Genomic DNA, 25465 nt, shown 5'->3' on the forward strand with positions numbered 1-25465 from the left:
AGACATTGGGAGACATGAGGTCCAGAGTCTGGTGGACTCTGGCCAAGGATTAGCCAGGGTGGACTCTGGGAGTTCAGGCGATATGGCTCATCTTTGGCCCTGTGTAATGGTTAAGAATATGCATGCTGGAGCAAAATGGCCTGGGCTCAAATCCCCGGTTACTAGCCGAGACCAAGTTATCAAAAATGTGCCTCATTTTCTTTGTCTGCAAGATAAAGACAATTTTCTATCCCCACAGAGCTGTGGTGGGTATTAAGTGAGTGGATACATGCAAAGGGCTCAGAACAGTGCCTGGGCACTGCGAGCACTCAGCAGACATCAGCTGTAGTGATTTTAGGCCAGTTGCCTGATTGCTCCCAGCCCTTGGGCTCAAGCTGTATGCACAGTTTTCCACTGGGTGAACATTCAGGTTGGATAGGTGAGACTGGGAAGAGGAGAAGGGCTATGAAAGAGTCACTCATGACAGGCGGCTTCTGTCCTGCTTAGCCTCCCCGCTCCTAAGGCTGGGCTGCTATCTGTGCCTCTGTAACACACCAGGCCCACTTTCTCTCCCTGGTTCCTGGGGAAGCACAGAGAAGAGTGTGACCAGTTGTCTGGACAGCTGAGCAGTTGTGTTGTAGTGCAGGGCAACGCCAGCTTTAGTCACATGGCAAATCCCCAGGGCCATTCCTGGAGTCCACCCTATCCCATAGACAAGGACTCAGCCATGATTCACTGTATTCAGGTGTGGCCTGCATTTGAGTCACCTGGTGCCCCTTCCTCCAACACCTGAGAGTCACAGCCTGGAGCAGGTTCTCTTATACCCCTCGAACCTCTTCTCTCTCCTTTTCTTCCTCCTTTCCTCCTTCCTTTGTTCCCTATCCCTTGATCTCTGATTGATCAGATCTTGGCTGATCTCCCTAAAAACTTGGACAGTTTGAACCGACAGATGGATAATAGAGACAGTAACTTCTAATGCCACCCCCACACCCTGTCAGAGACATTGCCAGCAAAGACTGAGAAGCAGGAAAAGAAGGAGACTGCCTCTGTCAATATGGTGACATTTCTGTAATTGGAGATAGGTGCCTCAAAAAAGACCTCCGCACTCTGGCTGATACATGGATTTCCACTATTAGTAATCCATCCCAGTGCCCAAAGCCTGGGTTGTCCCCGCTGAGAATGCAACTATACAAAAGGCACAGGGTATGCATTGAACTATATTAATTGCTTGTACTTTAGTGTGGATCCATTCATTCCACAAGTATTGAGGAATAAGATATAAATCTCTGCCTTCTTGGATATCACATTCTAGTTAGGAAGAGACAGAAAATAAACATGATAAGTAGATAAATTATATAGTTGGTTAGAAGCTGGTAAGTGATGCCCCCCTATCAAATAAGTAAATAAATAACTCACCAAAATATAGGGTAGGTGGGGTTAGGAGTGCTAGGATGGGAGACAGGGATGGGGCAGGGAAGTTGGCTGTAATTTTAATAGTGTGTTTAGGGTAGGCCTCATTGAGAAGTTAGGATCTGAACAAAGACTTTGAAAGAGGTCGGAGAGTTAGCTTTGTAGATATATATCCAGGGGCAATAGCATTCCAGGCAGCAGAAGCAGCTGGAGCCAAAGCCCTAAGCCTGAGCTAAGATGGGGATAGAGGCCATTGTAGTAGAGGGGAAGAGTAATGGGAGGAAGGTGGTGTAGGGCCCCTAGACTCTGAAAAAGCTCCAGCCTTGGACTTCCGTGGGAGAGGGGCATGTGAGGATTCTGAGCTGGGGGTACGTAACCTGCTGTGTTGGGACTTGACCATATATCAGTGAGGAGGCTGCTGCAGATGTCCCAGGGAGCGAGGCTTAGGCCAGGAGGGCAGAAGTAGATTCTGATTATTATTGGAAGGGGGAGCTGACCGAATTTGCTGATGGAGTGATGAGGTTTGAGACACTGAAGTCTGAGATGACTTCACTAGCCACTTTCCTGAGCACACATTCTAATAAGCCAAGGCTCTAGGGCAGATGAGTGCTCTGATGTAAGAGGATGGGCGCAGGGAGAGAGGAAAGGTGTGCACACAGGGGAGGCTGAGGGGCTCAAGCCACAGTACCATACCCTTTTAATCTTAGCTGGACCCTGATCTGGCCTCAGGCTCTATTTGAGGCTACCTGACTGAACAAAGTGGGTTCTGAAGTTCCAAAGTTTGTGCCTAGAGCCCTAGAGTTCTCAGGGGACTGGATCCCCACTTGGAAATGATCAGTGTCCCTCAGGAGTGAGGCTGGCTGGGCCGCTCTTGGGGGTCTGCATAAACAGCTTCCTGGACTTTGCCAGGAGTGTGGGGGAGAGCCAAGCACAGCAATTGGCATGTCCCTCCTGTGAAGCCAAACCACTCCAGGACCTGCCCAAGCCTGTGAAGTCTGAGACACCGAATGTGTATTTACCTGGGCTCATGGCCTCAGATAAAGGGAGGGGGGTGGATTTAAGGAGCCCTAGCTACTCATGGTGAGGCCCACCGCACACCTGCCCTGCCTTGTTTCCTCTGAGGATCTGGGATTGCAACACCTTGCTCTCTTCTGCTGAGTTAATTATTAATGAGTTCTTTGTCACATTCTCTGGTGATGGGCAGAGGGCGAAAGTTTCCTGAGAGCTCTGACTGAGTTCAGGGAGTTGGGGAAGTGGAGAGAAAGAGACCACCAGGTGGGAGAACTGAAAACACAGGCGTGTCAGTGTCCGAGGTGACCTTTCTCTGTGGGAGACTTGAGGGAGGTCTCTTTGTGTTGAAGAGACACTGCTTCTACTGACCCTTACTTGCTGACTTGAGCTAGATTTCACTGGAATGCTTACAGGGGGCAAGACTCTAACATTTATTGGAATATCAATTATGCATCAACTTGCATCAACAACTTACTGCCCACTTTGCTAATTACATAGTTTCTTCTGCCTATCTGAACTTATGCTAAATTAGAATCTGAGGGTTAGAAATGCCCAATTTAATCCACAAAATTCTACATTTCCCCCTTAAGGGTCTTCAAGCCAATTTCTTGGACATAACCCTCCAATGGTAGAGAACTTTCTGTTTAGGAGACACTGACGAAGTGGAATAGGTAGTTAAGAAGTTCCTTTAAATAGCAACTTTGAGGTCCTAGCATTCCAAAACGGTGCCAGTACAGGCTCTCCAGGGCCAAGATATGGACTGGGTGGCCCTCCAGGTTTCCCTAAAAGTTCTCCAACTCTAACCTGGGGGAAAGAGTGTCCTGTGAGACCAGCCTCTCAATTTGGACCTGCCACGTCCATTTACAGTGGCTGGAAGCCCAGGAGCCCTGAGCAAGGAGCCCACAAAGGAAGCTGTGTTCTCAGGCCTGGCAGGAGGCCAGGGAAAGTCTGTTTTGACTTTGTCAGTCTAGCTATGCTTCAGCCTTTCCTTCCACCACTTGTGGTCAGGTCTGTTTTCTGGCCCTCCAGGCGGGCATTCCTGCCCAGGGAGGGAGGGGCTAGGAGACTAACCCTCCCCACAGGTGGGAGGAGTGACTCACAGGCAGTTACCTGTCCCAGGGCTCCCTGCCAACTCTGTGGAAGGAGCTGGAGGGGAGGCATTTAGAGTTACTCTGCTCATTTCTCTTAAGCTTTCCTTGGATGAGTTGAGCTTTGAATCCTTCCTGATGAACCTTGCCTTTTGAGGATCCTCCAAATTCCCCAAGAAGCTGGGATTTTTCATTTTTTTTTTTCCACTGGGGAGGGGAATGGTACTTTCCAGGGTCCTGGATGTTTGGGTCTTTTCACCTTCCAGCCCAGTGACATGTCTGGGGCTTTAACTCTCTATATAAGCCCTAATCTTTGCGTTCTCTGCCGGATCTTCTGTCTGGGGTGGTCCAGGTCACAAGAAGAAGCTGACCCCTGCTGGCCTTGGGAAAATGAGGAGTTCATTGCCTGGCACAGATGCAAGGGCCCTTCCCCACCCTATGAATCCTGGTCTCTGATGATCACTTACATGTGCCTGGTGCTGTTTGTGGTGCCCCTTGCAGCCCCCACAGGGAGGCGGGCATTGTGGAGCTTACTGCAAGGTCTCTAGGACCAACCGATCGACCCACTTGCCCAGTCCTGTCCTGGGAGGTGGGGGTGCAGTGACGACAGATGGGTGTGACGGCTGCCAGATTCCTGAGGCCCGCCCTGCGGTGGGGCTACACCCAGCCAGGGAGTCTCCAGAGGTGAGGCTGTTGTTTAAAAACCTGGAGCCAGGAGGGGAGACCCCACATTCAAGAGGAGCTTTCAGGCGATCTGGAGGAAGAACGGCAGAACACACAGTGAGGTAGGTTACCTGTCTTTACCTGCCTGGTGGGGGCCGGATGGGGGAGGAGAACTGTATCTCTGGGTGCCTGGGGCCTGGTTGCAGGACCTGATTTATTCCTCTTCCTGGGAGCTCACTCAGGTGAGCTAGGTTAAAATGTCTGCTACAGTTTTGATTGCTTTTTCACATTTGATAAGCACCTCAGTGGCTTAGAGGAAAGCAGGTTCAGATCCGGGGTTGAGCACAAAAGAGAAGTGAAAAGGGTGGGCTGGCCTGGCTCAGAATGTCTACTTCCAGGGGGATTTCCAGTCAGGGGTGGGAAAGCTGAGAAAGCACTGGATGAAAGTCAGAAGATGGGTCTCTCTTAGGCCAATTAGCTGTGGGACCTCAGACCACATGTTCCCTCCCTGGGCCCATGACTCTTTTAGGAGAGGGATTAGAAGGAATGATTTTGAAGCATTAGGATCTATAATTTAAAGATGGCAGGAATGTCCTCAATTCCCCTCTGCCCCTGCCTTGCCAAGCCCCCAGTCCTCCACCCCAGCCAAAAGAGTTTGTGGCTGTCATTGGAACAGAGTGAACATCCAATTCAAGACAGAGGGGGTCACTGCATGAGCAAGGGTGGGACATGCTTCCACAAGGCAAGCCTGCCTCTGGGACCCCACAGTGGCTTTCGAGCATCCTTCCCCAGCCTCCTTCAGAATCCCTGCTTTGTGGCCTCCCAGCCCCACCCCTCTTGTCGAGCCCCAGCCCATCATTGAAGACATTTTGGGTTGCTTCCCTTTCAGATGAAATCCTCACTCACTTGTTAAAGACAGCCATACATCTCTCCCTGTTGCATCCCAGCTGCCTGCTTAGCCCAGAATTGTGGGCACACAGCCTCAAACTCTAAGTGGCCCTGGATGGTATTGGAGGCCATGCCCATGGCAGGAGAAGGCTTGCCTCCAGGCTGTCAGCCACTCTGACTCATTCACTTTGCACTGGGCTGGATTGAGGCTGCTGGTCTAGGCCCTGAGAAAAGCCAGCCCTCTCGGGGCAGGAACTAGGCCTTGGACCTTCCTACAGCTTTTCTCCTGCAAGGGGTCCAGCCTTTTCCTGCTCCCCACATTGTCCTTATGGCTGTGTGGGGTAGAGCAGGGTCCACACTCCTTCCCATCCATTTTGGAGGAGGAAGCTGGAGTATGGGAGGGGATGGGATTTTCGCAGGGCATCCTGTGAGTCACATGCCACTTGAGAGGGTCTAGAGCTCCAGCATTTTCCAAGCTTTTGGCTACAAATGTATCTGCTGCACCAAGTGTTCTAGATCAGGACCCTACGTAAAGACTTCTGAAAAAAAACCTTGAGTCTAGAAATAGAAAAGAAAAGGGGCTAGTGTGCTCTAGGTGTTTGCAGTGTTGTACCCAGGTTGCTTTGCTCTGTCCTAGGTAAGGTCCTCTCTGGGGATCACCCCATTGGCTGAAGATGAGACCACTCTTCCTCTTGTGTTTTGGTAAGTACCCCTTCTCATCCTTCCAGGCCTGTTATATGGCAGGGAGGCGACAGCCACGGGAGGAGGAGAGTTTACCAAAGTGTGGGCATCACCTGTCACCTGTAGTCCCTTCAGTTGGGAATACTTGTCTACTGGGGACACCTGTGAGATTTCCCCATTCGTTTGGGCCTTTGGGGGAGAAGATTCTCTGCCACTCTGGAAAGGCTCCCAAACGTCTTCTTATTCTTACCCGAGGGTGGTTTGTGGTTTCCCAAGTGTTCTCCACAGTTTCCCATCCTTTCTCAAGCTCGTTCCGAAGCCTTTGTGGCTTAAGTTCCTATTTTCCAGTGAATTGTAGCTGGGCACTCCCAAAGTGTGGCTGGGGCAGCTTTGAAGATAAAGGAGCAGAATGAATGCAGGCCTTTCTGAATGCTCCACCAAGGGCTCAGCAGTCAGCCCTCCGCTGGGCTGCTCACAGAGGCCACGATGCAGGTAGAAAGAGCCGCAGACCTTGTCATGATGGCCGAGTCAATATCTCCAGTCTGGTTCTAAAAGCCATATTTTAGGGTCATCTATGGTTTTTGGTTGCCAGTGTTTCTCCTCTCTCCTTTTCAAGTTTTGAGTTATATAGAATATGAAATCAACTTTTAAAATCTAACAGTATCAATACTGCAATTATTACCACCAGCAGCGAGTGGAAGCTTGAGTGAGGGAGAGGATATAATCTTGCTAATGTCAGCTTCCCTGAAGGACACTGGGGGTGGCCAGCGAGGTCCCTCTCTTTCTGGACTGTACCATCACACATCCGTATGATTTCAGCCTTACCTGGCCTCCTGCATGCCCAGCAAGCCTGCTCCCGTGGGGCCTGCTATCCACCTGTCGGGGACCTGCTTGTTGGGAGGACCCGGTTTCTCCGAGCTTCATCTACCTGTGGACTGACCAAGCCTGAGACCTACTGCACCCAGCATGGTGAGGTAGGCCCAACTTCCCAGGACTGGAGGAAAGCGGGATGGGAGGGATGTGTAAGCTGCCATTTGTCCACTGAATACTTAGAATGTACTTGGTGTAGGCCAAGCCCTGTGCACTACGTGGACTGGGGAGTGCAGTAAAAGTATAAGGCCAGATCCTTGCCTCTAAGAAATTTACTTGTTAGTTGGGCAAGAGGAAATGTACTCAGAATTAACTAAATAGCTCATTTCTCTCTTATCTCTCTGAGATGGCATGGAGTCTTTTCTCAGTCCTTGGGCATGGGCAGGATAGTCTTTCAAGTCTTGGGAATAGGCAAATAGGCCAAACACTGGCCATTTAGGTGTATAGAGCCTCCTGTGTTAGTTTGGTGCTGGGATGTGTGGGCCGAACTGTGTTCTTGCCATGTCAGGAACTGAGCTGTGCCACAGTCAGTGAGATAGATGAGGAAGTGACTTGAACTTCTCCAGCAGGGTCAGAGGCTCAGGTGTAAGTTGGATCAAATCCAGAAACACAACGCTTTGAACTACGACTAACATCACCTGTTAGGCATGGCTTTTATAAACAGCTGTTGTATTTTTCTTCTACATTGTCTCTGGGTCTTTTTTTGTAGGAACTTTGGTTTTCTTTTTGTCTGCCCTCAGCAGGGTGGAATCTTTCTTTACCAAAGTTGAAATCGCTCAGTGTTTTCTTGTCTACCAGCTGCCTCATTCGGCCATTTTGCTTGAACAAGGGAATGGATAAGGGAGTGATTTGTCCCGAGTTGCTGCAGGCTTTGGGGAAAGAGACCTGGGTTATCTGTGGTTTCCCCTTTCCAGGCTGCCCTTGTCTTCTGGGCTGTGGAAGGTGGTATGTGATACGGCCTCTGGGCCTCACTGCCCTTCTAGTCCCTGCATTATCTTGGCTATTTTAGTTACACATGGTATAGGGAAATGACTGGAGGTGCTGAGCAGAGATGGCTGTGGTTTCTGCATCTCACCCACTTGGATGTGGGGAAGCCCATTTGACAGGGTTGGGTAAGATGGCCATTCCTAGCCAGCACTCCCTGTGGGTCTAGATTACTCCATGAGCATCAGGGGACCTGGCAGTATTGAGCTTTTTAGGCAACAGAGTGATTTTGGCTGTTTCCTCCAAATTACAAGCCCATGTCTAAAAATTTCAGGGAGACCTCTGCCGATTTCCTTTCTCAGGCTGACTTGCATTTTGGGAGGGGAGGCAAGGAGAGGTCAGAGGCCCCTCTGTTGGGATGTACCCTCAATCCCAGCCCCATCCGAAAAGTCTCTCCTCCTCCAGGCCTAGGGCTTTTGGCTTCACACTGACCTGCCCTCTGCCTCTCTGATGCCCTGGGAAACCAACTGTCTTCGCTGCTCCTAAGCATCCCCTTGAGAGCAAAACAGGGTGCTTATAAAACAGAAGTCTAGACTTTTGCAACCCTGGGGATGGATAAATCTCAGCTATTTTTCTGCTGTGAAAGCTGAGAAGCACTGGCTCTTTCTTCTTTTTTTTCTAAGGGGGAATAAATTTATCTAGCCTTTTGGAAAGAATAGAGGATGGCAGGGAGTATCGTCTTGAGTGTAGTGTATATTTTCATGTCACACCACTTGAGGTGTGACCTTGGGCAAGAGATTACCCCTGTCGAAGCCTTGCTGTCCTTTTCTGTATGTATTAGATGAGATGGTCTTTAGGGTCCCTTCTTTTCCTCAGCATTCTTTGGCAATGAGCCGACTGCTGACAATCAGCATCTCTCCCCCATTTTCCACCTCTCTGTCTTGTTTCATTTCTCTTTCCCTCACTACTACATGCCTACCCTTCCCAAAGGCCATGAGTTCCAGCAATGAAGATAGATACTAAAGGCATAGAGACTCCCTTTTCATTCTCTGGACAGATGTACCCTGAACCCTCTCTGGATGCATTGGTGGCTGCGTGATAAGAACTAGAAATTCAGGTTTTAATTCTGTTGAGTTCTAATGTCAGTTTTTAAGTTTGTTTTGTTATTAAATGATACCAACGGCAACTATAATTCGTTAAGCATATCATGTATGTCCTTGGCATCATGCTAAGAGTTTTATATAAATTATCTTGAATAATTCGTATAACGCCCCATGAAGTGGCTCTTGTTTTCCCTGTGAACTATTGGGAGGGTTTGGGTGTGTGCTGGGACCTTAGGCTTCTGAGAGAAACACATTGTGTATTGAGTTTTCTGAGTAGTTAGAGGTAGGTGGTGTACTGGACAGCTACAGCCGGAAACGAGGCTGGCCGAATGCAATGCTGCATTCCTACTGCCTCTCCCTTCGCCCTTCCCTATTACCCCTCTCACCTCTGTCTACCAGTTCCCACTCCCACAGATACACCTCCCTGAAGCCAAGGCCTCTGGTTAGTGCCTCTGTTCTATCTTCATGCAGGGATGACAGCGAGCCCTGAGCCCCAGGACCAGATCATTCTTCTGTGCCACATCCTACTGATGTGCCATGAATGCAAGGGCAATGGGGTGGGCATTTATGACCCCTGGACATTTCTGCCTTACTCCCTCCACTCCCTACCCCCAGTTTCAGTCAACTAACACAGGGCGACTCAGCAGAATGGAGTTACAGGAGCAGTGGAGACTCCTTTTAGTTCCAAAATTGTCTCTCCTAGTTTCCTACCTCCAAGTGTGGCTTTTTTTTTTTTTTAATTTTTATTTGTGGACCAGTCTTAGCCTGTTTTCATGTTACCTCCTCTACCCAATTCTGTCTCAGTTGCTAAATCCCATCGGTCTCAAGGGCTTGCTTCTGTAAATTCTGGGTCCATGTTGCAACCCTGCAATGGACATAGGTCTTGGCTAGCTTTGCCTTATGGCATCTTCTCTGCCTCCCTAACTTTGCCCTTCTGGGCTCGTCTGCTTTGATGACCCATTAACGGTCTATGGTTGGGACAAGGCTGTTCTTTACCAAAACGGCCTGAAGTTGTAGTCCCATCACCCTGGCCTCTTGTTTTCTTTCTTCCAGCTCCTAGATGGATTCTAGGAAAACTCACTGCACCATTATTCCCTCAATCTCAAGGCATGGATGAAAACGTCTGTGATTCTGTGATGCTTCCCTGCCCTCATTTACTTCTGTGCTATCCCTGGGCCTCATTTGAAAAATGGGCTTCAGTGGTTGTCATGAGGACTGCACAAAAGAATGTGTAAAGTGACCACAAACCTGGTGCCTGGCAGATGCAAACTATTCTATCCAACCCTTCTCTCCTGCCCCCCTCCTGGTGGCTGCATCCGCATGCAGAGGCTGCCCCATCTGCAAAGCACACTGCTGAGCATTTCTTCCCTGATCAGGACATATGTTCACGTACCTCACTAAAATCCACCTATCCCTGGGCTGCCCTCCTCTGTGCCTCTCAAGGTGATTGATGCCAATCTGACTTAGAGTGAGCTGTTGAAGAATCCACAGGCAGTCATGGTTAGTGAAGTCATCCCAGACTGGGGCTGAAGGCTCCCTCTTTCTGGTTTTGGGTCTGACACTAATAACAGGGATGTGACCTTGTGAAAGTCAGGGCTCTTCTACAAACCGCCATTTTTCCGTGTGTGAAGTGAAGGAGTTAGTCAAACTTTGCTGTTTATTCAGCTCTGGCCACTCAGCTTGCTTCTCAGAGACAGCTGGGCTGTGTGTGACCCCGAGAGTCCACTGTCCTCTCTCAGGGCGTGTGAAGGCAGGGGTTGCGCCATGCCCTTCAGTCATTTCCGGGATGGCACACAGTTCTCAAGAACCAGCGGATTAGCTGGAAAGCTTTCTATCCCTGATTTCTGCTCCCGACAATGTCTCCTCCAGTGTTGTGTCTGCTCTCCTAAATGCTTTATTTATCCCCCATTCCCTCCCTTTCTGGGGAAAAACTTAGTTACCCAGCTGCCTTAGTAACAGTCTTACACAGCGCATTCCTCAGGTTAATTAACTGTATAAGCCAAACAGCTGTCATTTTTATCTCTTGGAAACAAGCTGAGGAACAGTAGCCAGTTGGAAGTCCCTCCCCTCTAATACGCGCAGGCGCATATGCGTGTAAATGCACTCTTATCCCCCTGCTTGCTGACACACACACTCCAACGACCACTGCCTTTCTTCGTTTGACAATTGTCTGTTTTCTTGATTTTCAGGAAGGCTAATGTGTTGGCAGAGGATGTGTTCATATATGTACTGTGATCCCTATCCTCGACCCACAAGGGATTTTGAGCCTGCCTCTGACCCAAAATATCCTCTTTTTTTTTTTTTTTTGGGGACGGAGTCTTGCTCTGCCTCCCAGGCTAGAGTGCAGTGGCATAATCTCGGCTCACTGCAACCCCTGCTTCCCAGGTTCAAGTGATTCTCCTGTCTCAGCTTCTCGAGCAGCTGGGATTACAGGCATGTGCCACCATACCTGGTTAATTTTTCTATGTTTAGTAGAGATGGGGGTTTCACCATGTTGGCCAGGCTGGTCTCAAACTCCTGACCTCAAGTGATCCACCCGCCTTGGCCTCCCAAAGTGTTAGGATTACAGGCGTGAGCCATTGCCCCCCGGCCCAAAATATCTGCTTTCTTTGTTTCCTAGAAGCTCTAAGCATCTCTAAAGCTTCCAGAGCTCTACCATTGGGGGTTTACTCTTTTGGATGAAGCATTACTGAGTTCCTTGTTTAAAACACAGACAACCTTGAGAAAAGCACCATATCAATCTATGACCTAAACCTAAGTTTGCTGAGTATGTTAATCAGAAACTTAGATGTGACTTTTGCAGAGGGGCCCACGAGACCCAGAATGAGTCACGTTTTGAGGGGATAGAAGAAAATGGAAAGGGACATTGTAGGGAAAAATTGCTATCAGAGAGAAGCAAAACTTGGGTTGGCGGAATGTGAGATTCTTGGGTCGTAATTGTTATGGGCTAAGGAGTAGGGCTTGTGGGGTTAAAAGCAAAGAAGAGAAATGTGAGATGGGAAGTTCCCAAAGGCAAACCTGGATGGCCTCACAACTTTGCTAGCCTGGCTTCTCACCCCGTTGCTTCTGGGGCCCAGGCCCCTGGAAGCCTCTGGGAACTGTCTTGTAGACCTACTTTGCTGCTTTTCCTGGACATCCACCCCCTGCCTGTGCGGCCATATGAGGGGCTGTAGTCATTGCCACTGGCAGGACCTGTAGAGGTCCCTGGCATACTAACCAACTTTCTGCACTCGGGTCCAGGGGACATCCCTCTTTCTGGAGATGTCCATACTGGAGTTGAGGTTGCCTTTCCAATGGGGTGGAATAAGCAGAAGAAGGGAGTTTCCTGAAACCAACTCTGAAATTTTCAGTGGTTGCCGAGTGATTGCTATGTTCCTTCAATCAGAACAGCACCAGTATGCTAGGGAGGTAAAAAAGAAAAGAAGAAGAACAGCACAGGTAGTTTTGGAGTCAGACAAGGTGGGACAAGAGTCTGTGCTTCATGCGTTGCTAACTTTATGGGCTTGGACACATTTCTTATCACTTTCCTAATCTGCAAAATGGGGATACCTACCATTTGTAAATGTAGTATAGGTACCTCCGAGATTTTGGAAGGAGGGACTAAGATAATATATGCACATTGCTCAGGACTGAGGCTGGTGCAGTGTAATTTTTGAGTGTGTAGCATATATCATCTTTATAATCAGCTTCAGAGACTGATTTCTGAATTTAGTTAGGATGGAAATAACAGCTGTACTGAGTTAAGGCTTTGGTCAAAATTTCACTTCGTGATAAGGAAAAAGACGAAGCTGAAAGTACCTCACATATGGCTATCCTCCCACGCAGTGCCTGCAGTAGGTGCTGACTTTTGATCTTCATTGCCAATATGCATTGACATAGAAATGCAGAGGCTTTTGAACTGCAGTCGGTTCTAATGGAGGCCTGGCTGACCATAGGCCTTGATCCCCTTCTCCCTGTCCATATTGCTGGAAAAAGTGTTTCTCCAGGACAGTATCTGGTGAATGTCTTATTTTTCTCTTGCTTTCTTTGTCTACTTGCTGAGAGTGGCTTTAACTTCTGGGCTGATGTGCTGGAGTAGGGAAGAATTCTATTAGCATGTTAGAACAAGACGGAACTTTATTATTTCATTCAACCCTTCCATTTCACCAATAAGAAAGTGGAAGTGGAGGAAATGTATTTTCTTGAAGGCAGCTAGATTTTTTTTTTTTTCTTTTGGCCCTGGCTGGTGGCCATAACCCGACCTTAGCTTCTTAGATGAACCCAGACAGCCCTCTGGCTTCCTCATGGGAGGGAACTGGGCCATACATAATCAGAGCCTGTTTTCCTGTTTTCCCCCAGAATTAGCTCTGTGTTTTGCAAAGGCTCAGAGTTTTTACTTGGGTGTGCCCTCCTTTTCCTCCCATCTCCACCGTGATTCAGGCCCCTGCTGGCTCTTGCCCTCTTGCTCCTTTGCCCTCCCCTGGCCCTCTGGGAGAGTTCATCTTCCAGCCAGACTGCTGAGCTTCTAGAAAGCTCTAGGATAAGGGAGAAGGCCTAGCCTTTCCAGCTGGAGAGCAAGCAGGAGCCAAATTGGCTGGAGGCCTGACAGGCTGAATTGATAATAGTACTGTGTCTCTGAGGTAACACAGCCAGAAGAATGCCGGCCAAATGACCCCAGAGAGGGAGGCAGCTGCAGCAGAGAGCTGCCATCGCTGGAAGAGACGGGGGCACATCACACATGAGAGAAGAAGAGCTTCACACTGAGAATCACACACGCACACGATGCTTACAAATATGTGCACCCTACATATAAGCATACAAGAATAAATCAGAAAGGGAAACTGAGGCCCATAGGGAAAGGATAAATTAGCAGCTTGTCTTCATGTGGGCTTCTGCCATAAATTGCTCTATTTCAGGCTTCTGTCCTGCTAGCTCGTTGACAGGCAGAGCTACTTAAAATACCTGTCTCGCCTGTTGGCTTAGCCTGTCTCCAAGGATTGAGATAAATTCCTCCTTTAGCTATGTTACTGTGATAAGCAGCACGTAGTTTATAAGCCTGTGATGCCATCTGATCCCGCCATCAGTGCCTGCACACGTGGAAGGAAGGAGAAGAAGGCATGGGTGCCCCAAATTATCCCCATGAAGACTGAGGGAGGAGCAGGGCAACAAACCCTGGGCATTTTTAGTTGGTTTTGTTTTATAATACTATCTGCTCTCCTGAATATAAAAATTAATATGTATCCAAGGTATAAAAGTTTAAACAGACTTGGTGCAAGTGGCTCATGCTTGTAATCTCAGCACTTTGGGAGGCTGGGGTGGGTGGATCATTTGAGGTCAGGAGTTTGAGACCAGCCTGGCCAACATGGTGAAATCCCGTCTCTACTAAAAATACAAAAATTAGCTGGGCATAGTGGCTTGTGCCTGTAATCCTAGCTACTCGGGAGGCTGAGGTGGGAGAATCGCTTGAGCCTGGGAGGCAGAGGGTTGCAGTGAGCAGAGATCGTGGCACTGCACCCCAGAGTCTGGGCGAGAGAGTGAGACCCTGTCTCAAACAGACAAACAAACAAACAAACAAAAAGTTTAAACATAATAAAAAATAACAGAGAAGGAAAAAACAAGTTATCTATGATTCCACTACCCAGAGATATCAGGTTGAACTGTATGCAGTTGCCATTTTCATAGGTCAAAATGGGTGAATATCAGCAATTTCATGTTTTCACTTAATATATTGGTATATTTCCTTCCAAATACTTTACATTCCTTTAAATGGAAATATATACATATATATTCACACACACGTATATATTTGAGATTATAATGTATATGCAAGTATATGCGCAGTTTTTTTCCATAAAACATAATATAATCATTTCTCCATGCAATTAATTTTTTTTCTCTAAACAGTGTTTTTAATAGTTACATAATGTCCTGTCGTTTGGGAGTATCAAGGACATTTCCGCAGTCTCCAGCTACTTGTCCCATGGCCCAGGGAAAGAAAGAGACTTGTTTCTGGCACTCTCTTGACCAGGGAAGGGCTGGACCAGCTCCCAGCAGAGCTGGGGAGAAAGCTCTGGTGACAGGCGGCCGGAAGGCAGCTGGCCCTTGTCTCTTCTCAGGACATGTGCTGAGTGCAGGCAGAGGACAGGAGTGGAAAAGTTTGTCCCTGAGAGGCTGGGAAGAGTATAAAGAAGGGCATGCTCCCTGCCAGGGACCAAAATAGGGGTCTGGAGGGGAGTCAGGCTCTAGCAAGGGCCTTCTCTTGCCCAGAAAGGATTATTTTAAGTGCTCAGGTATTTCAGCCAGCGACAGGTCTCCAGTTTCTGTGGTAACTGAGCTGAGTCAGCTGGAGAAGCCCCATTTCTTCCCAAAGTGCTCTCTCTCTGCCTTAGCCTTCCCCATGATAAGCTTCAAGGTCAGACCAAGCCCTTCTTGGGGCTCGCTGCATGAGACAGAGACTGCTACCCTTTAGCATACTTCCCCACATCTTTGCCACTCAACTAGTTTCGAGTGGAAGTGAGAGGATGAAAGAAGGGAGAAAGAGAGAAAGGAGAGGAGGGACCCTTTCTGATGCTGATGGTGGGAATCAGTCAATAGCAAAGCCATGTTGCCTCTTTGTGCCTCAGCATTCTCCTCTGTAAATGGGGCTAATACTACTTATCACATAGGGTTATTGTGAGATTTAAGTAGGCTATTGCATTGACACTACCAAGGACTCCTCTGCACATGGTTGTACTCCACTTACTATTGATGCTTTATTACCTACTCACTCTTCCACCCCTCCCTTCAAACTCCCTAATTGCAAGAAGGAAGTGCCTAGTAATAATGCTAATGCAAATAGTTGGCCTTTACTGAAAATTTGCTATTCATTTATTCAAGAGGAATTTAGTGAGGGTCTGTTATGTGCTGGGTATTTTTCTAAGCACTGGGAATACAGCAGTGAAGGATTGCAAATTCCTGCCCTCATGGAGTATACATTCTAGAAGGGGGAGGCAGACAATATACAAATAAATAAATTGACAGTAAGTATACAATGTATCAAGTGTAGATATGTAGTATGAAAAAAATATAGCAGGGCAAGGGAATGCATAGTGAGTGGTGGGAGGTGGGGCAATGGGTGCTACTAGATTTTATTTTATTATTATTTTTTTGAGACAGAGTCTCGCTCTGTCGCCTAGGCTGAGGTGCAGTGGCAGAATCTTGGCTCACTGCAACCTCTGACTCCTGGATTCAAGCGATTCTCTTGCCTCAGCCTACCGAGTACCTGAGACTATAGGCACCTGCCACAACACCTGGCTAATTTTTGTATTTTTAGTAGAGATGGGGTTTCACCACGTTGGCCAGTCTGGTCTCGAACTCCTGACCTTGTGATCTGCCTGCCTTGGCCTCCCAAAGTGCTGGGATTACAGGCGTCAGCCACAGCGCCCCGCCAATGGGTGCTACTTTTTAAAGGGCTTATGTGCCAGCTGTTATTTGAGCCTTAAACACCCGAACAATGAATGTTTAATAAAGCATTTTTGGACATGCCAAGGGCACTTCCAAGCACTGGGAAGGGTGATAGTTCTCTTCATTTGCAGAGCGGGTGAGAGCTGGAAAGAGGAGTGGTAAGCAGAGGCCCAGGGAACCAAGACACCTGGCTCCCCTCTTTGCTCTCTCCTGTTGCAGGCAGTGCCAGCTTTGGAGAGGGAAGATGGGTGTTGGGCAGGAAGGTTCTATCACTCAAGGCATAGGCCCCACATATCCACTCAGACTCTTTGGGTCAGTCCTTTGTTCTGGTGAGTGGAGGCTTAGAGGAAAGCAGAGGTACAGGGTGTGTGGAGGGACAGTTTTCCCTACCCAGAAGGACCCGCAGGTCCAGGAGGTTCTTGTCCAAGCCTTGCATCTATTTGTTGGCAAATTTGGAGCCCTGTGGACAGTATTGTTTAAGCTACGCACAGGGTTTGGGATCATGGTTACTCAAAGAAAACAGATTTTATGTGTGTTTTATGGGGGAGCTGAGAAAAGGTCACGTTATCTGTGTGTGTGTGTGTGCGTGCGCATGTGCACGTGTGTGCGTGTGTGTGTGTATGTGTACATGTATGCACATAGGCACAAGCTAAAAGAACAAGGGATATGTCACCTCTATGCCCATGCTGTTTTTCTTGGTGATCCTTGCTTTGCCATGAAACCCATGGGTTTCAGTTCTGGCTCCTGTCTCATTCCAAGAGATAAGCATAGGCCAGGTTATTGGGGACCTCCCCAGTGAGGCTGGTTGGTCTCCTGTAGGTAGGGAGTACCAAACCTGAGAAAGATCCTCAAGCCCCAGATGTCACTGCTGGAAGGCCTTAGAGATCATTTGAATGTTGCTAGAATTTTGGCTCCCTGAGGGCAGGGCCTTTGTTTTGTTCCCTATTATAACTCCTGAGCCCAGAGTAGAGTCTGGCACATAGTATATGCTAAATAAGCATTTGTTGGGTAGATAAAAAGCTCTAGCTCAATCCCCACTTAATTTACAGAGGAGAAAGTTAAGCCTAGGAAACAGAGGTGACAGAGCTAGGACTGTAGATCCACATTTCCTTGTCTTCTTTTGGAGTCCTCTCTCTCCGATCCTCAAAACCCCAGAATTTCCCAGGCTGCCAGGATTAAATGAAGTGAGCTATTAAACTTTCCAGCCTGTGCCTAGTATGTAGTAGGTGCTCAATTAGTATGAATTTCTCCCCTACCCCCCCCCCTCTTTTTCCTGCCCGTGGCACTTTCCTCAAGTTTCTCTGCAAGGCAATGTCATGTACTCAAGTATTTTTTCCCACCTTGTACCTCTTCTCCATTCACACATCTGTTCACCATTCACTTGCTGTGTGTTAGGAGGGACACGAAGGAATTCAGAGATGACTGATTAAAAGATGACCAATAGCCCTGTTTTAAGAGATTAATCCTTCAAAGTGTATTAATAAAACTAGTGATTCCTAAGGGCAGGATTTCCACAGAGGGGATATGCTGGGATCTCAGGACGCAAGGGGGAATTCTATTAGGACCCCACCTCTGAGTGTCTGCTGTCTTCCTCTCCCACAGTGGCAGATGAAATGCTGCAAGTGTGACTCCAGGCAGCCTCACAACTACTACAGTCACCGAGTAGAGAATGTGGCTTCATCCTCCGGCCCCATGCGCTGGTGGCAGTCACAGAATGGTGAGCATTTGCCATCTACAGGGACTCAAACTGTGCAGCCTCCACAGAATGAGGTGGATGGAAGGTGCCCTGTAACCCTTTGGCTTTCCCAGGCATTTCTTATGGTGATGAGACATGGGTGATTGACAAGAAGAACATTTCTGCCTCATATTTGAGGTCCGTTGGATGTTATGGTAGAAGAATTTATTGGAGGTGAAGGAAAGGGTATGAGGAGAGAGGAATGTCTTTATTTCCCTCCACTCAGTCTCAGTGGGTGGGCTTGCAGAATTAAGCTTTGGGAACAAGTCTGTGTGGAACAGACGAGTTGAAGCCCTCTAAAGTATTGAAGACATCAGGTGATGGTGGGAAGGAAACTTAGCCAAAAACAGATAGGGTCTTGAATAGATGACATAAGCAGAAACATACCACTTCCCACTCCTCTCCAAGAGGGAGTTTGGAAAATCAAGGTTAGAGAGTTTCTGACTTCCTCGAGCTAGTCTAGTCCAGGGCTTCCTTCAGGGCTGGGGAAGTGGAAAGTCTCTGGCTGACAGTTTCTACTTTTTGTCCTTCCAGATGTGAACCCTGTCTCTCTGCAGCTGGACCTGGACAGGAGATTCCAGCTTCAGGAAGTCATGATGGAGTTCCAGGTGTGCCTCCTGGGGGTGGCAGCGGATAGGAGAGTGACTCCTGGGCCATATGGGCATGGAGCCATGGGGGAGCACAGTGTCCTTGTCTCTCTGGTCTGGAGCAACACTCACCATGAGCCTATATCATGGTGACAGCAAAGGACTTGGTCCTGGGTGAACAGTGGCACCTCCAGGCTCCCTATCTTGGTCGTGCAGTGGTTGCATATCCTCTTCATCTCTCATTCTCCACCCTCAACCCATCTAATTAATTCAGGTCTGCCAAGTACCAATTCTACTGGGCCCAATTGCTTGTTGTACATTTGTGTATTCTTGGTATACTCTATTTTAATAACTTTGCATATTAGATTGAGTTTAACAAGCAGCCAAGAACTTGCCTATCCAACTAACTGATGGATGTTCCTTTGGAACAGCTCTCTTGGTGGACAATCTACTCATTCAGTGCCATTACTTCTCAAAGCACTTTCAGATTCTGCCTTTAGAACAGCCTTCTAGATACTTCTTTTGGAGGAAATATTTTCATTTAATTGCCATAGGTCAATTTTTTCTTTTCAGAGATGATTTGGTTTTATTCTTTCTACAGAAATAGTCAGATATTCAATGATCAAATTTGGTTAATAAGATTAAATGATTAGGAAGGGAGATATAACTTTCAGGAGTTAAAATGAGCTTGGAATAAAAAGTAATAGGACCTAATTTCTTACATGACTGAAGAAGTTGGCTCTAAGAGCCTCGCCCCATCTAAAGGTCAAAGGTATTTTGAGAAATGCAAGTATCGTTTGAATAAATGCCCAGTCTCTAAAGGTGGCAACTTTGAAGGGCAGCATATTCATTTGGATGGACAGTGTTAAATAGTCTCCTTACTTTATCATCACTCACCTGTTCATTTATTTATCAATTATTTGTGAGCACTTACTAAACACTGATTACATGGCAGGCTTGGTGTCAGATGTTAGGGATATAAAGATGAATAAAACCAAATCACAATCTTCAAGCAGCATTCACCATATGTGGGGAAGTCAGTAGTGAGAGAGTGCAATGTGTGCACAATATTGGTAAGAAGAGGTGCTGGGAGCCCATGACGGGGCTCTCACATGGTCTGTCTTGGGAGGGCCTGTCAGGGAGTACACCCAGGGGAAGATGAACTTTCGTAGATCAGTAATGGCCAGGTGAAGGGCAATGTTTATTCCAAGCAAACAGAACCATAAACACAAAGACCAGGAGACAGGCGGCAAGAAGGTGAGGTATATGATTGGGGCTGGGGACAAGGGAATGCACACAGGGCCTGGAGGGTAAAATGTGCTTGGTGGAAAGAGGTGGGGATGTGGAGGGCTGAAGACTGCTGTGAGATGAGTTTCCAGGTACACACAGAGGGAGGGGAGCAGACTGAAGATTCACCATTCATTCAACAAATGTGTGCTAAACACCGATGTGCTAGGTGTTGGGGGTCCACCTGTGAACCACAGACAATAGGGGCTACAGCCTGGTATACTGAGTCTCAACCAGGGGCACTATTTTGCCCTCCCCTCTCCCGCAGGGGGTAGCTGACAATTTCTGGAGACACTTTTGGTTGTCATAACTATGGGTATGTAATGATATCTGGTGGGTAGAAGTCAAGGATGCTGTTCACCAGGCTGCAGTGCACAGGACAGCTCCTAGGACTAAGATTTCCCCAACTCAATACTGTAACAGTGAGAATGGTTGAGAAATCCTGGTCTCATGGGAAAAGAATAAAAAGCAAGAAACCAACAAGTAAATAATTGGAAATCGTGGTGACGTTTCTGAAGGAAACAAGATGCTGAAATAGAAAATAATGGGGCAGGGTGGGGTGGACCAGCCATGAGCAGGAGAACACACTTCAGTCAGGTATCAAAAGATCTGTACCAGGAAATGACATTTAAGCTGAGAACAAAAGATGAGAGGGAACCTACCAGCGGGAGGAGCATCCCAAGTAGGAAGACTGGACAAAGGCTCTGAGGAGGGACTGAGCTTGGTTTAGGGCTTGAAGAGAGGAGGTGGCCTGAGAGGAGGCAGGGCCCAGGGAGCCTGGGGCCTATTCACTCATGGTCAGAAGTTCAGATTTCGTTCCAGAATAGTATTGGAGGATTTTTAGCAGAGGATTGACAAGGCCCATTTTATGTTTTAAGAAGATGGCCAGCCTGGCCAACATGGCAAAACCCTGTCTCTGCTAAAAATATGAAGATTAGCTTGGCGCGGTGGCTCACACCTGTAATCTCAGCACTTTGGGAGGCCGAGGCGGGTGGATCACTTGAGGTCAGGAGTTCGAGACCAGCCTGGCCAACATGGCGAAACCCTGTCTCTACTAAAAATACAAAAATTAGCAGAGCATGGAAGTGTACACCTGTAATTCCAGCTACTCAGGAGGCTGAGACACGAGAATTGCTGGAACCTTGGAGGTGGAGGTTGCAGTGAGCCGAGATCACACCACTGCACTCCAGCCTGAGTGATGGAGTGAGACTCTGTCTCAAAAAAAAAGAAATGACTGAGTAAGAGTGAACATGGGGAAAGGGGAAATCAGATGAAGCTTACTAGGGAGATCAGGCAGGAGGGAACCCTGAAGCTGGAGAGACAGGCCTGGGCCTGGTTCAGTGTCTGCTTTGGAAGCTGAGTTTATAGACCTGCAGTTCCAGGAAGTTGTTCAAGCTTGGAGCTGTCAGCATAAAGACCACATTTAAAGCCACCCAAAATGGATGAAATCATTTTGTAGGAAGGAGCAGGGACTCAATATGTCATGCTAAGGTGCTCAGATTATATAATGAGATCAGTGCAGACTGATTGAAGCTCTCAAAGATCAGATAATCACCCGGGAAGAGCTCTCTGGTAAGTGGGGAACGTGGTTTGGAGGGCCAGGACAGAGGAGGCTGGACATGAGTTCCAGGAGGGGAGACAGAGAGAGAAAGAGAGAGAGAGAGAGAGAGAGAGAGAGAGAGACAATGGTGAGCTGTGGGAAGTGTAGGAGCAGGGGAATGTCTAGCCTGGAAGCCTGGAAGCCTGGTAAGCTGAGCTAGGGATCACTCCTTCTGGAAGGCAGATCCTGGGGAGAAACTTCTGTGGCCTGTGGTATGCCAGGAGGTTTGGACCTGGACGCTCCTGAGCCCACTTGCTCCCGCTGGGCTCCCTTTCTCCCCAGTTCACTGGAGGAGCCTGTCTCTCTGCTTGTGTCTCCATGGGGCACAGCCCCAGCGCCTCCCCTCTGCACACTGCCCCTGTCTCCGCAGGGGCCCATGCCCGCCGGCATGCTGATTGAGCGCTCCTCAGACTTCGGTAAGACCTGGCGAGTATACCAGTACCTGGCTGCTGACTGCACCTCCACCTTCCCTCGGGTCCGCCAGGGCCGGCCTCAGAGCTGGCAGGATGTTCGGTGCCAGTCCCTGCCCCAGAGGCCTAATGCGCGCCTAAATGGAGGGAAGGTAGGTAGAGGGAATCCTGAAAACTAGGCCTGGGGAGAAGTCCCTGATGTCCCACTGTTCACACAGCCACATGGACTCTTGAGAAGGAATGGAAACATCCATCCTTGCCAGCTCCCCTTGCTGACTTTCCTGAACTCCCCCCAGTAATGACCCCTGTGGCCACCCTCAAAACATTTGCTGCTTATCCTCTTTCTGAGGAGGGATATTTCAGAAAGACCTTGGGGCCACCGCATTACTCACCCCTGCTCTCTTACTCACCCCTGCCCTCTTCCACAGCCCCCTCCCCCGTGACTCATTGTCTCATCCCTCTAGTGGGAAGATGAAATTGACCCTACTTTGGTGTGAGGATTTTGGGATGGCTAGTTAGATGCAAGAGCAAATTACACAAATTTCATTTCACCTTGGTAGGGTTTAACACAAAAATAAACATTTTCAGTTTAATCCCTCCATCTAACCCAGTCTTAGCCCTTGGAGGGAATTCTGGTATAACCCAGAGCCCGAATTCTCCTGAGCTTAAACCCTGAGCTAGAAATAAGAACCTGCCTGAAGAAACATTCAGAATGTTTCTCCCTAAGTCCTCCTGACATGATCAAATTCTTTCATAACTGCTTTTCCCCATCCCCTGGCAGAGGAGGCTATAGTTTCTCTTCTCCTTTCCCTGGCCGAGACACAAGTGAGCCCTCAGAGCTGCTCTCATGTGGACCAACGCTCAGAGTGGGGCCCTCTCTGCGGACCATGCATCTCTTCCTTTGGGTTTAGCAGTTCCTCCTTGGGTATACCCTTACCAAAATCTATGTTAACCACATTCTTCACACAGCAGATCAGAACGCAGGACTGTTTCCTAACTTGTGGAGGGCGGATGTGAAAACTCTTCCTGGGATATGTAGATGATGAATCGTTTTTTTAAAAAAAGTAAATCAAAAGCATAGTTGAAATTGGGATTGTCCAGAGTGCTGTAGTCACCCACATTCATGCATCCTTGGATTTTAGATTTCTCACTCATCCTGAGTCATGAGAAAATTAGTATCTCCTAAACCCTCATATATAGATGATACATCTTACCATACTTTTTGACCCAGGGAACTCAGGAAATTCTTAGGATACTTATATTTTCAACTGGGGGGCAGGGTGTACACACACACACACACATACACACACACATTTATGGCCCAGTGATCATCTTGTTCCCCCAAAGCAGCTGACAAGCCTCATAACCATGGTCTGTCTCAGGTTCCAGGTAACAAGGACTTCAAATGTGAGGCATATAATGGAAAGGAAGGTTTCTTCTGAGCTCGAGGCACACTATTTGTCTTTTCTTAAGTGCTTCTCTTTCCCTTCTCTCTGTAGGTCCAAGTTAACCTTATGGATTTAGCATCTGGGATTCCAGCAACTCAAAGTAAAAAAATTCAAGGTCAGTGTGGCCCCTCCTCTTGTCCATGGAACTATGAGTGGGAAAGGAAACAGAGTTGGAACCCAGGTCATGGGAATTTCCTAGTTTTTCATGTTTTTGTCAACGTGGTTGGGGATTTAATACTTGCCCTGTTTGCCCTATAGCGACATTGTCTGTGGGATGCTGTGGGATGGTTGAGGTCTGGAGAGGATGGCCCATGGTATCACATATGAAGGAGACTCTATGTGCCTCTAACTTCCTTTCTTTATTTTCCATTCTCCAACCCCTCCCTCCTTGCTGTTTGGTCCTCTCAGAGCTGGGGGAGATCACAAACTTGAGAGTCAACTTCACCAGGCTGGCCCCTGTGCCCCAAAGGGGCTACCACCCTCCCAGCGCCTACTATGCCGTGTCCCAGCTCCGTCTGCAGGGGAGCTGCTTCTGTCATGGCCATGCTGATCGCTGCGCCCCCAAGCCTGGGGCCTCTGCTGGCCCCTCCACCACCGTGCAGGTGACAGCCTAGGGTGGGAAGGGGACAGGAAGGGGGCAGGACCAGGGCAGACTACGGACATTCTTGGGGCTCCCATAAAGCAGGAAGGGCACTAAATCTAAAACTTGGGTACTTAATACTTCAGCAGCAACAACAAAAAATCTAAGTGGTTTTCGTTCCAAAAATCAGAATCGTTTAGTACTTCTTTAGACCTGCTTCCTAATTTGAGATGATTTTCATTTCATTTACATAAGTGTGGAAATTGGGAGGGAGTTTAAGGCAATGATTCTCAACCCTTGTTATGTATTATAACTTCACTGGGAGCTAAAAATGTTGCCCAGCCCTCTACCCTACGATATTCTAATTTTATGATTGATTTTTAAAGCTCCCAGGTGACTCGAATATACTGCCAGGTCTGACAGCCACTGGTTTAGGGATTTTAAAGTCTCATCTAGTGGTGAGATATGGGGGCAGGGTGAGAGACCAATGTTTAGTACAGATGCTAAGTCTACCCTAGACCAGGCGGATTGGCTTCAGCAGGGATGGGGGTTGAGAAGTTCCAGTTTAACAAGCCCTCGCCTCCCAGGGAATTTTGCTGTGAAACCAAACTTGAGAACCACAGGTATAGAAGAGAGAACCTTAAGCAAAGAAGCAGAGAGACCCAACATGGGAGTGTGACAGCAGTCCTAGTGATAGGGGGACAGGAGGAAATCATGTAAGATGGCCTGGGAGGGAAATAGAGGTGGCACAAGCCTCAGCTGGCATTCTTCTTTCCACTTCTGGGCCAACTTCTGCCCCAGGCTGCAGAGGTGTGCAGAGGGAGCCCAGTTCAGGGAGTGTGTCATCTGTCAGGGCCCATGAGACATACTCCTAGAACCCAAGGCTGAGTGACACAGAGGGAATACAATATGCTATGAGATGACAGGGAGGGAGGGAGCCACCTAGCCCTGGTGGTCCTCAAATCTGGCTGTGCAGTGGAATCACCACTTTTAAAAGGTGCCACTGCCTGGGCCTCATCCTTGAGATTCAGACTGAATTGGGTCTGGACCTTGGCATTTTAAAAAATGCTCCCCAGGTGACACTGAGGCGCAGCCAGGGTTGAGATCTATGGAATTAGAGGGACCAGGGAGGCCTTATGAGAGAGGTGCCATTCTAGCTGAAGCCCAGCTGGCAGGATTTTGTGAATGAATACAGAGAGAAGAGAATTCTAGGTAGAAGCAAAACCATTGTTAAGGTCAAAAGGTAGAGAAAGTAGGGCTTGCAGAGGGAGCAGCTAGAAGTTCAGCTTGCTGTGCTGTCAGCAGGGCATGGGAGCTGAGAATGCAACTAACATGATACAGGTCCCTGAATGCCAGGCTGAAGGTGTTGGGCTTAATTTGGAAGGCAATTAGCACACAATAGCTGTTCTATTTTTATACCTTAATGAGTCTAGTGACAGTTCATCACAACAGTTCCATTAGCCAAACAACTGTAGTCATAGATTGTTGGAATATAAATCTCCAGAGGGCCCCACCAGCTTCTGGATCCCACAGTTTGCCAAGGGTTTCTGAGCACCTTCCAAGCGCTGCCTCTGATTGGGTGTCACGGGGGTGTCCAAGTGCAACGAGTGAGCTTGCAAAAACCTCACTAGGGGAGCAGTGCGGGCACAAGCACGTGCACACACACACGTGTGCTCATATGTGCGGAACAATGGCAGACAGTTTCACAGGAGCTGGGTGAAGTCTGCGGCATTCAGAGGAAGCATCCCGGAAGGGTTGGTGTCTGAGCCAGACCTGAGT

At 48.2% G+C, this 25465-nt stretch overlaps 1 protein-coding gene across 3 annotated transcripts in view; it reads left to right on the forward strand.

Annotated features, from left to right (window-relative positions):
- Window positions 1-4077: 4077 nt before the first annotated feature.
- Window positions 4078-25465, forward strand: part of LAMB3 (laminin, beta 3) — a 48175-nt gene continuing 26787 nt past the window's right edge. The window contains exons 1-8 of one of the 3 annotated variants that reach the window (XM_011975829.1): window positions 4078-4273; window positions 5677-5741; window positions 6540-6694; window positions 17642-17756; window positions 18309-18382; window positions 21619-21810; window positions 23158-23221; window positions 23515-23708. In XM_011975829.1, the coding sequence (XP_011831219.1) occupies window positions 5714-5741; window positions 6540-6694; window positions 17642-17756; window positions 18309-18382; window positions 21619-21810; window positions 23158-23221; window positions 23515-23708 (822 nt within the window). In that variant the 5' untranslated portion in view covers window positions 4078-4273; window positions 5677-5713. Of the gene's footprint in view, window positions 4274-4314; window positions 4394-5261; window positions 5569-5676; window positions 5742-6539; window positions 6695-17641; window positions 17757-18308; window positions 18383-21618; window positions 21811-23157; window positions 23222-23514; window positions 23709-25465 lie in introns of those variants that run through there. The other 2 variants (XM_011975830.1, XM_011975831.1) reach the window with 2 other exon arrangements.

This window comes from Mandrillus leucophaeus, unplaced genomic scaffold (assembly GCF_000951045.1).
Source record: "Mandrillus leucophaeus isolate KB7577 unplaced genomic scaffold, Mleu.le_1.0 Scaffold159, whole genome shotgun sequence".
NCBI lineage: Eukaryota > Metazoa > Chordata > Mammalia > Primates > Cercopithecidae > Mandrillus > Mandrillus leucophaeus.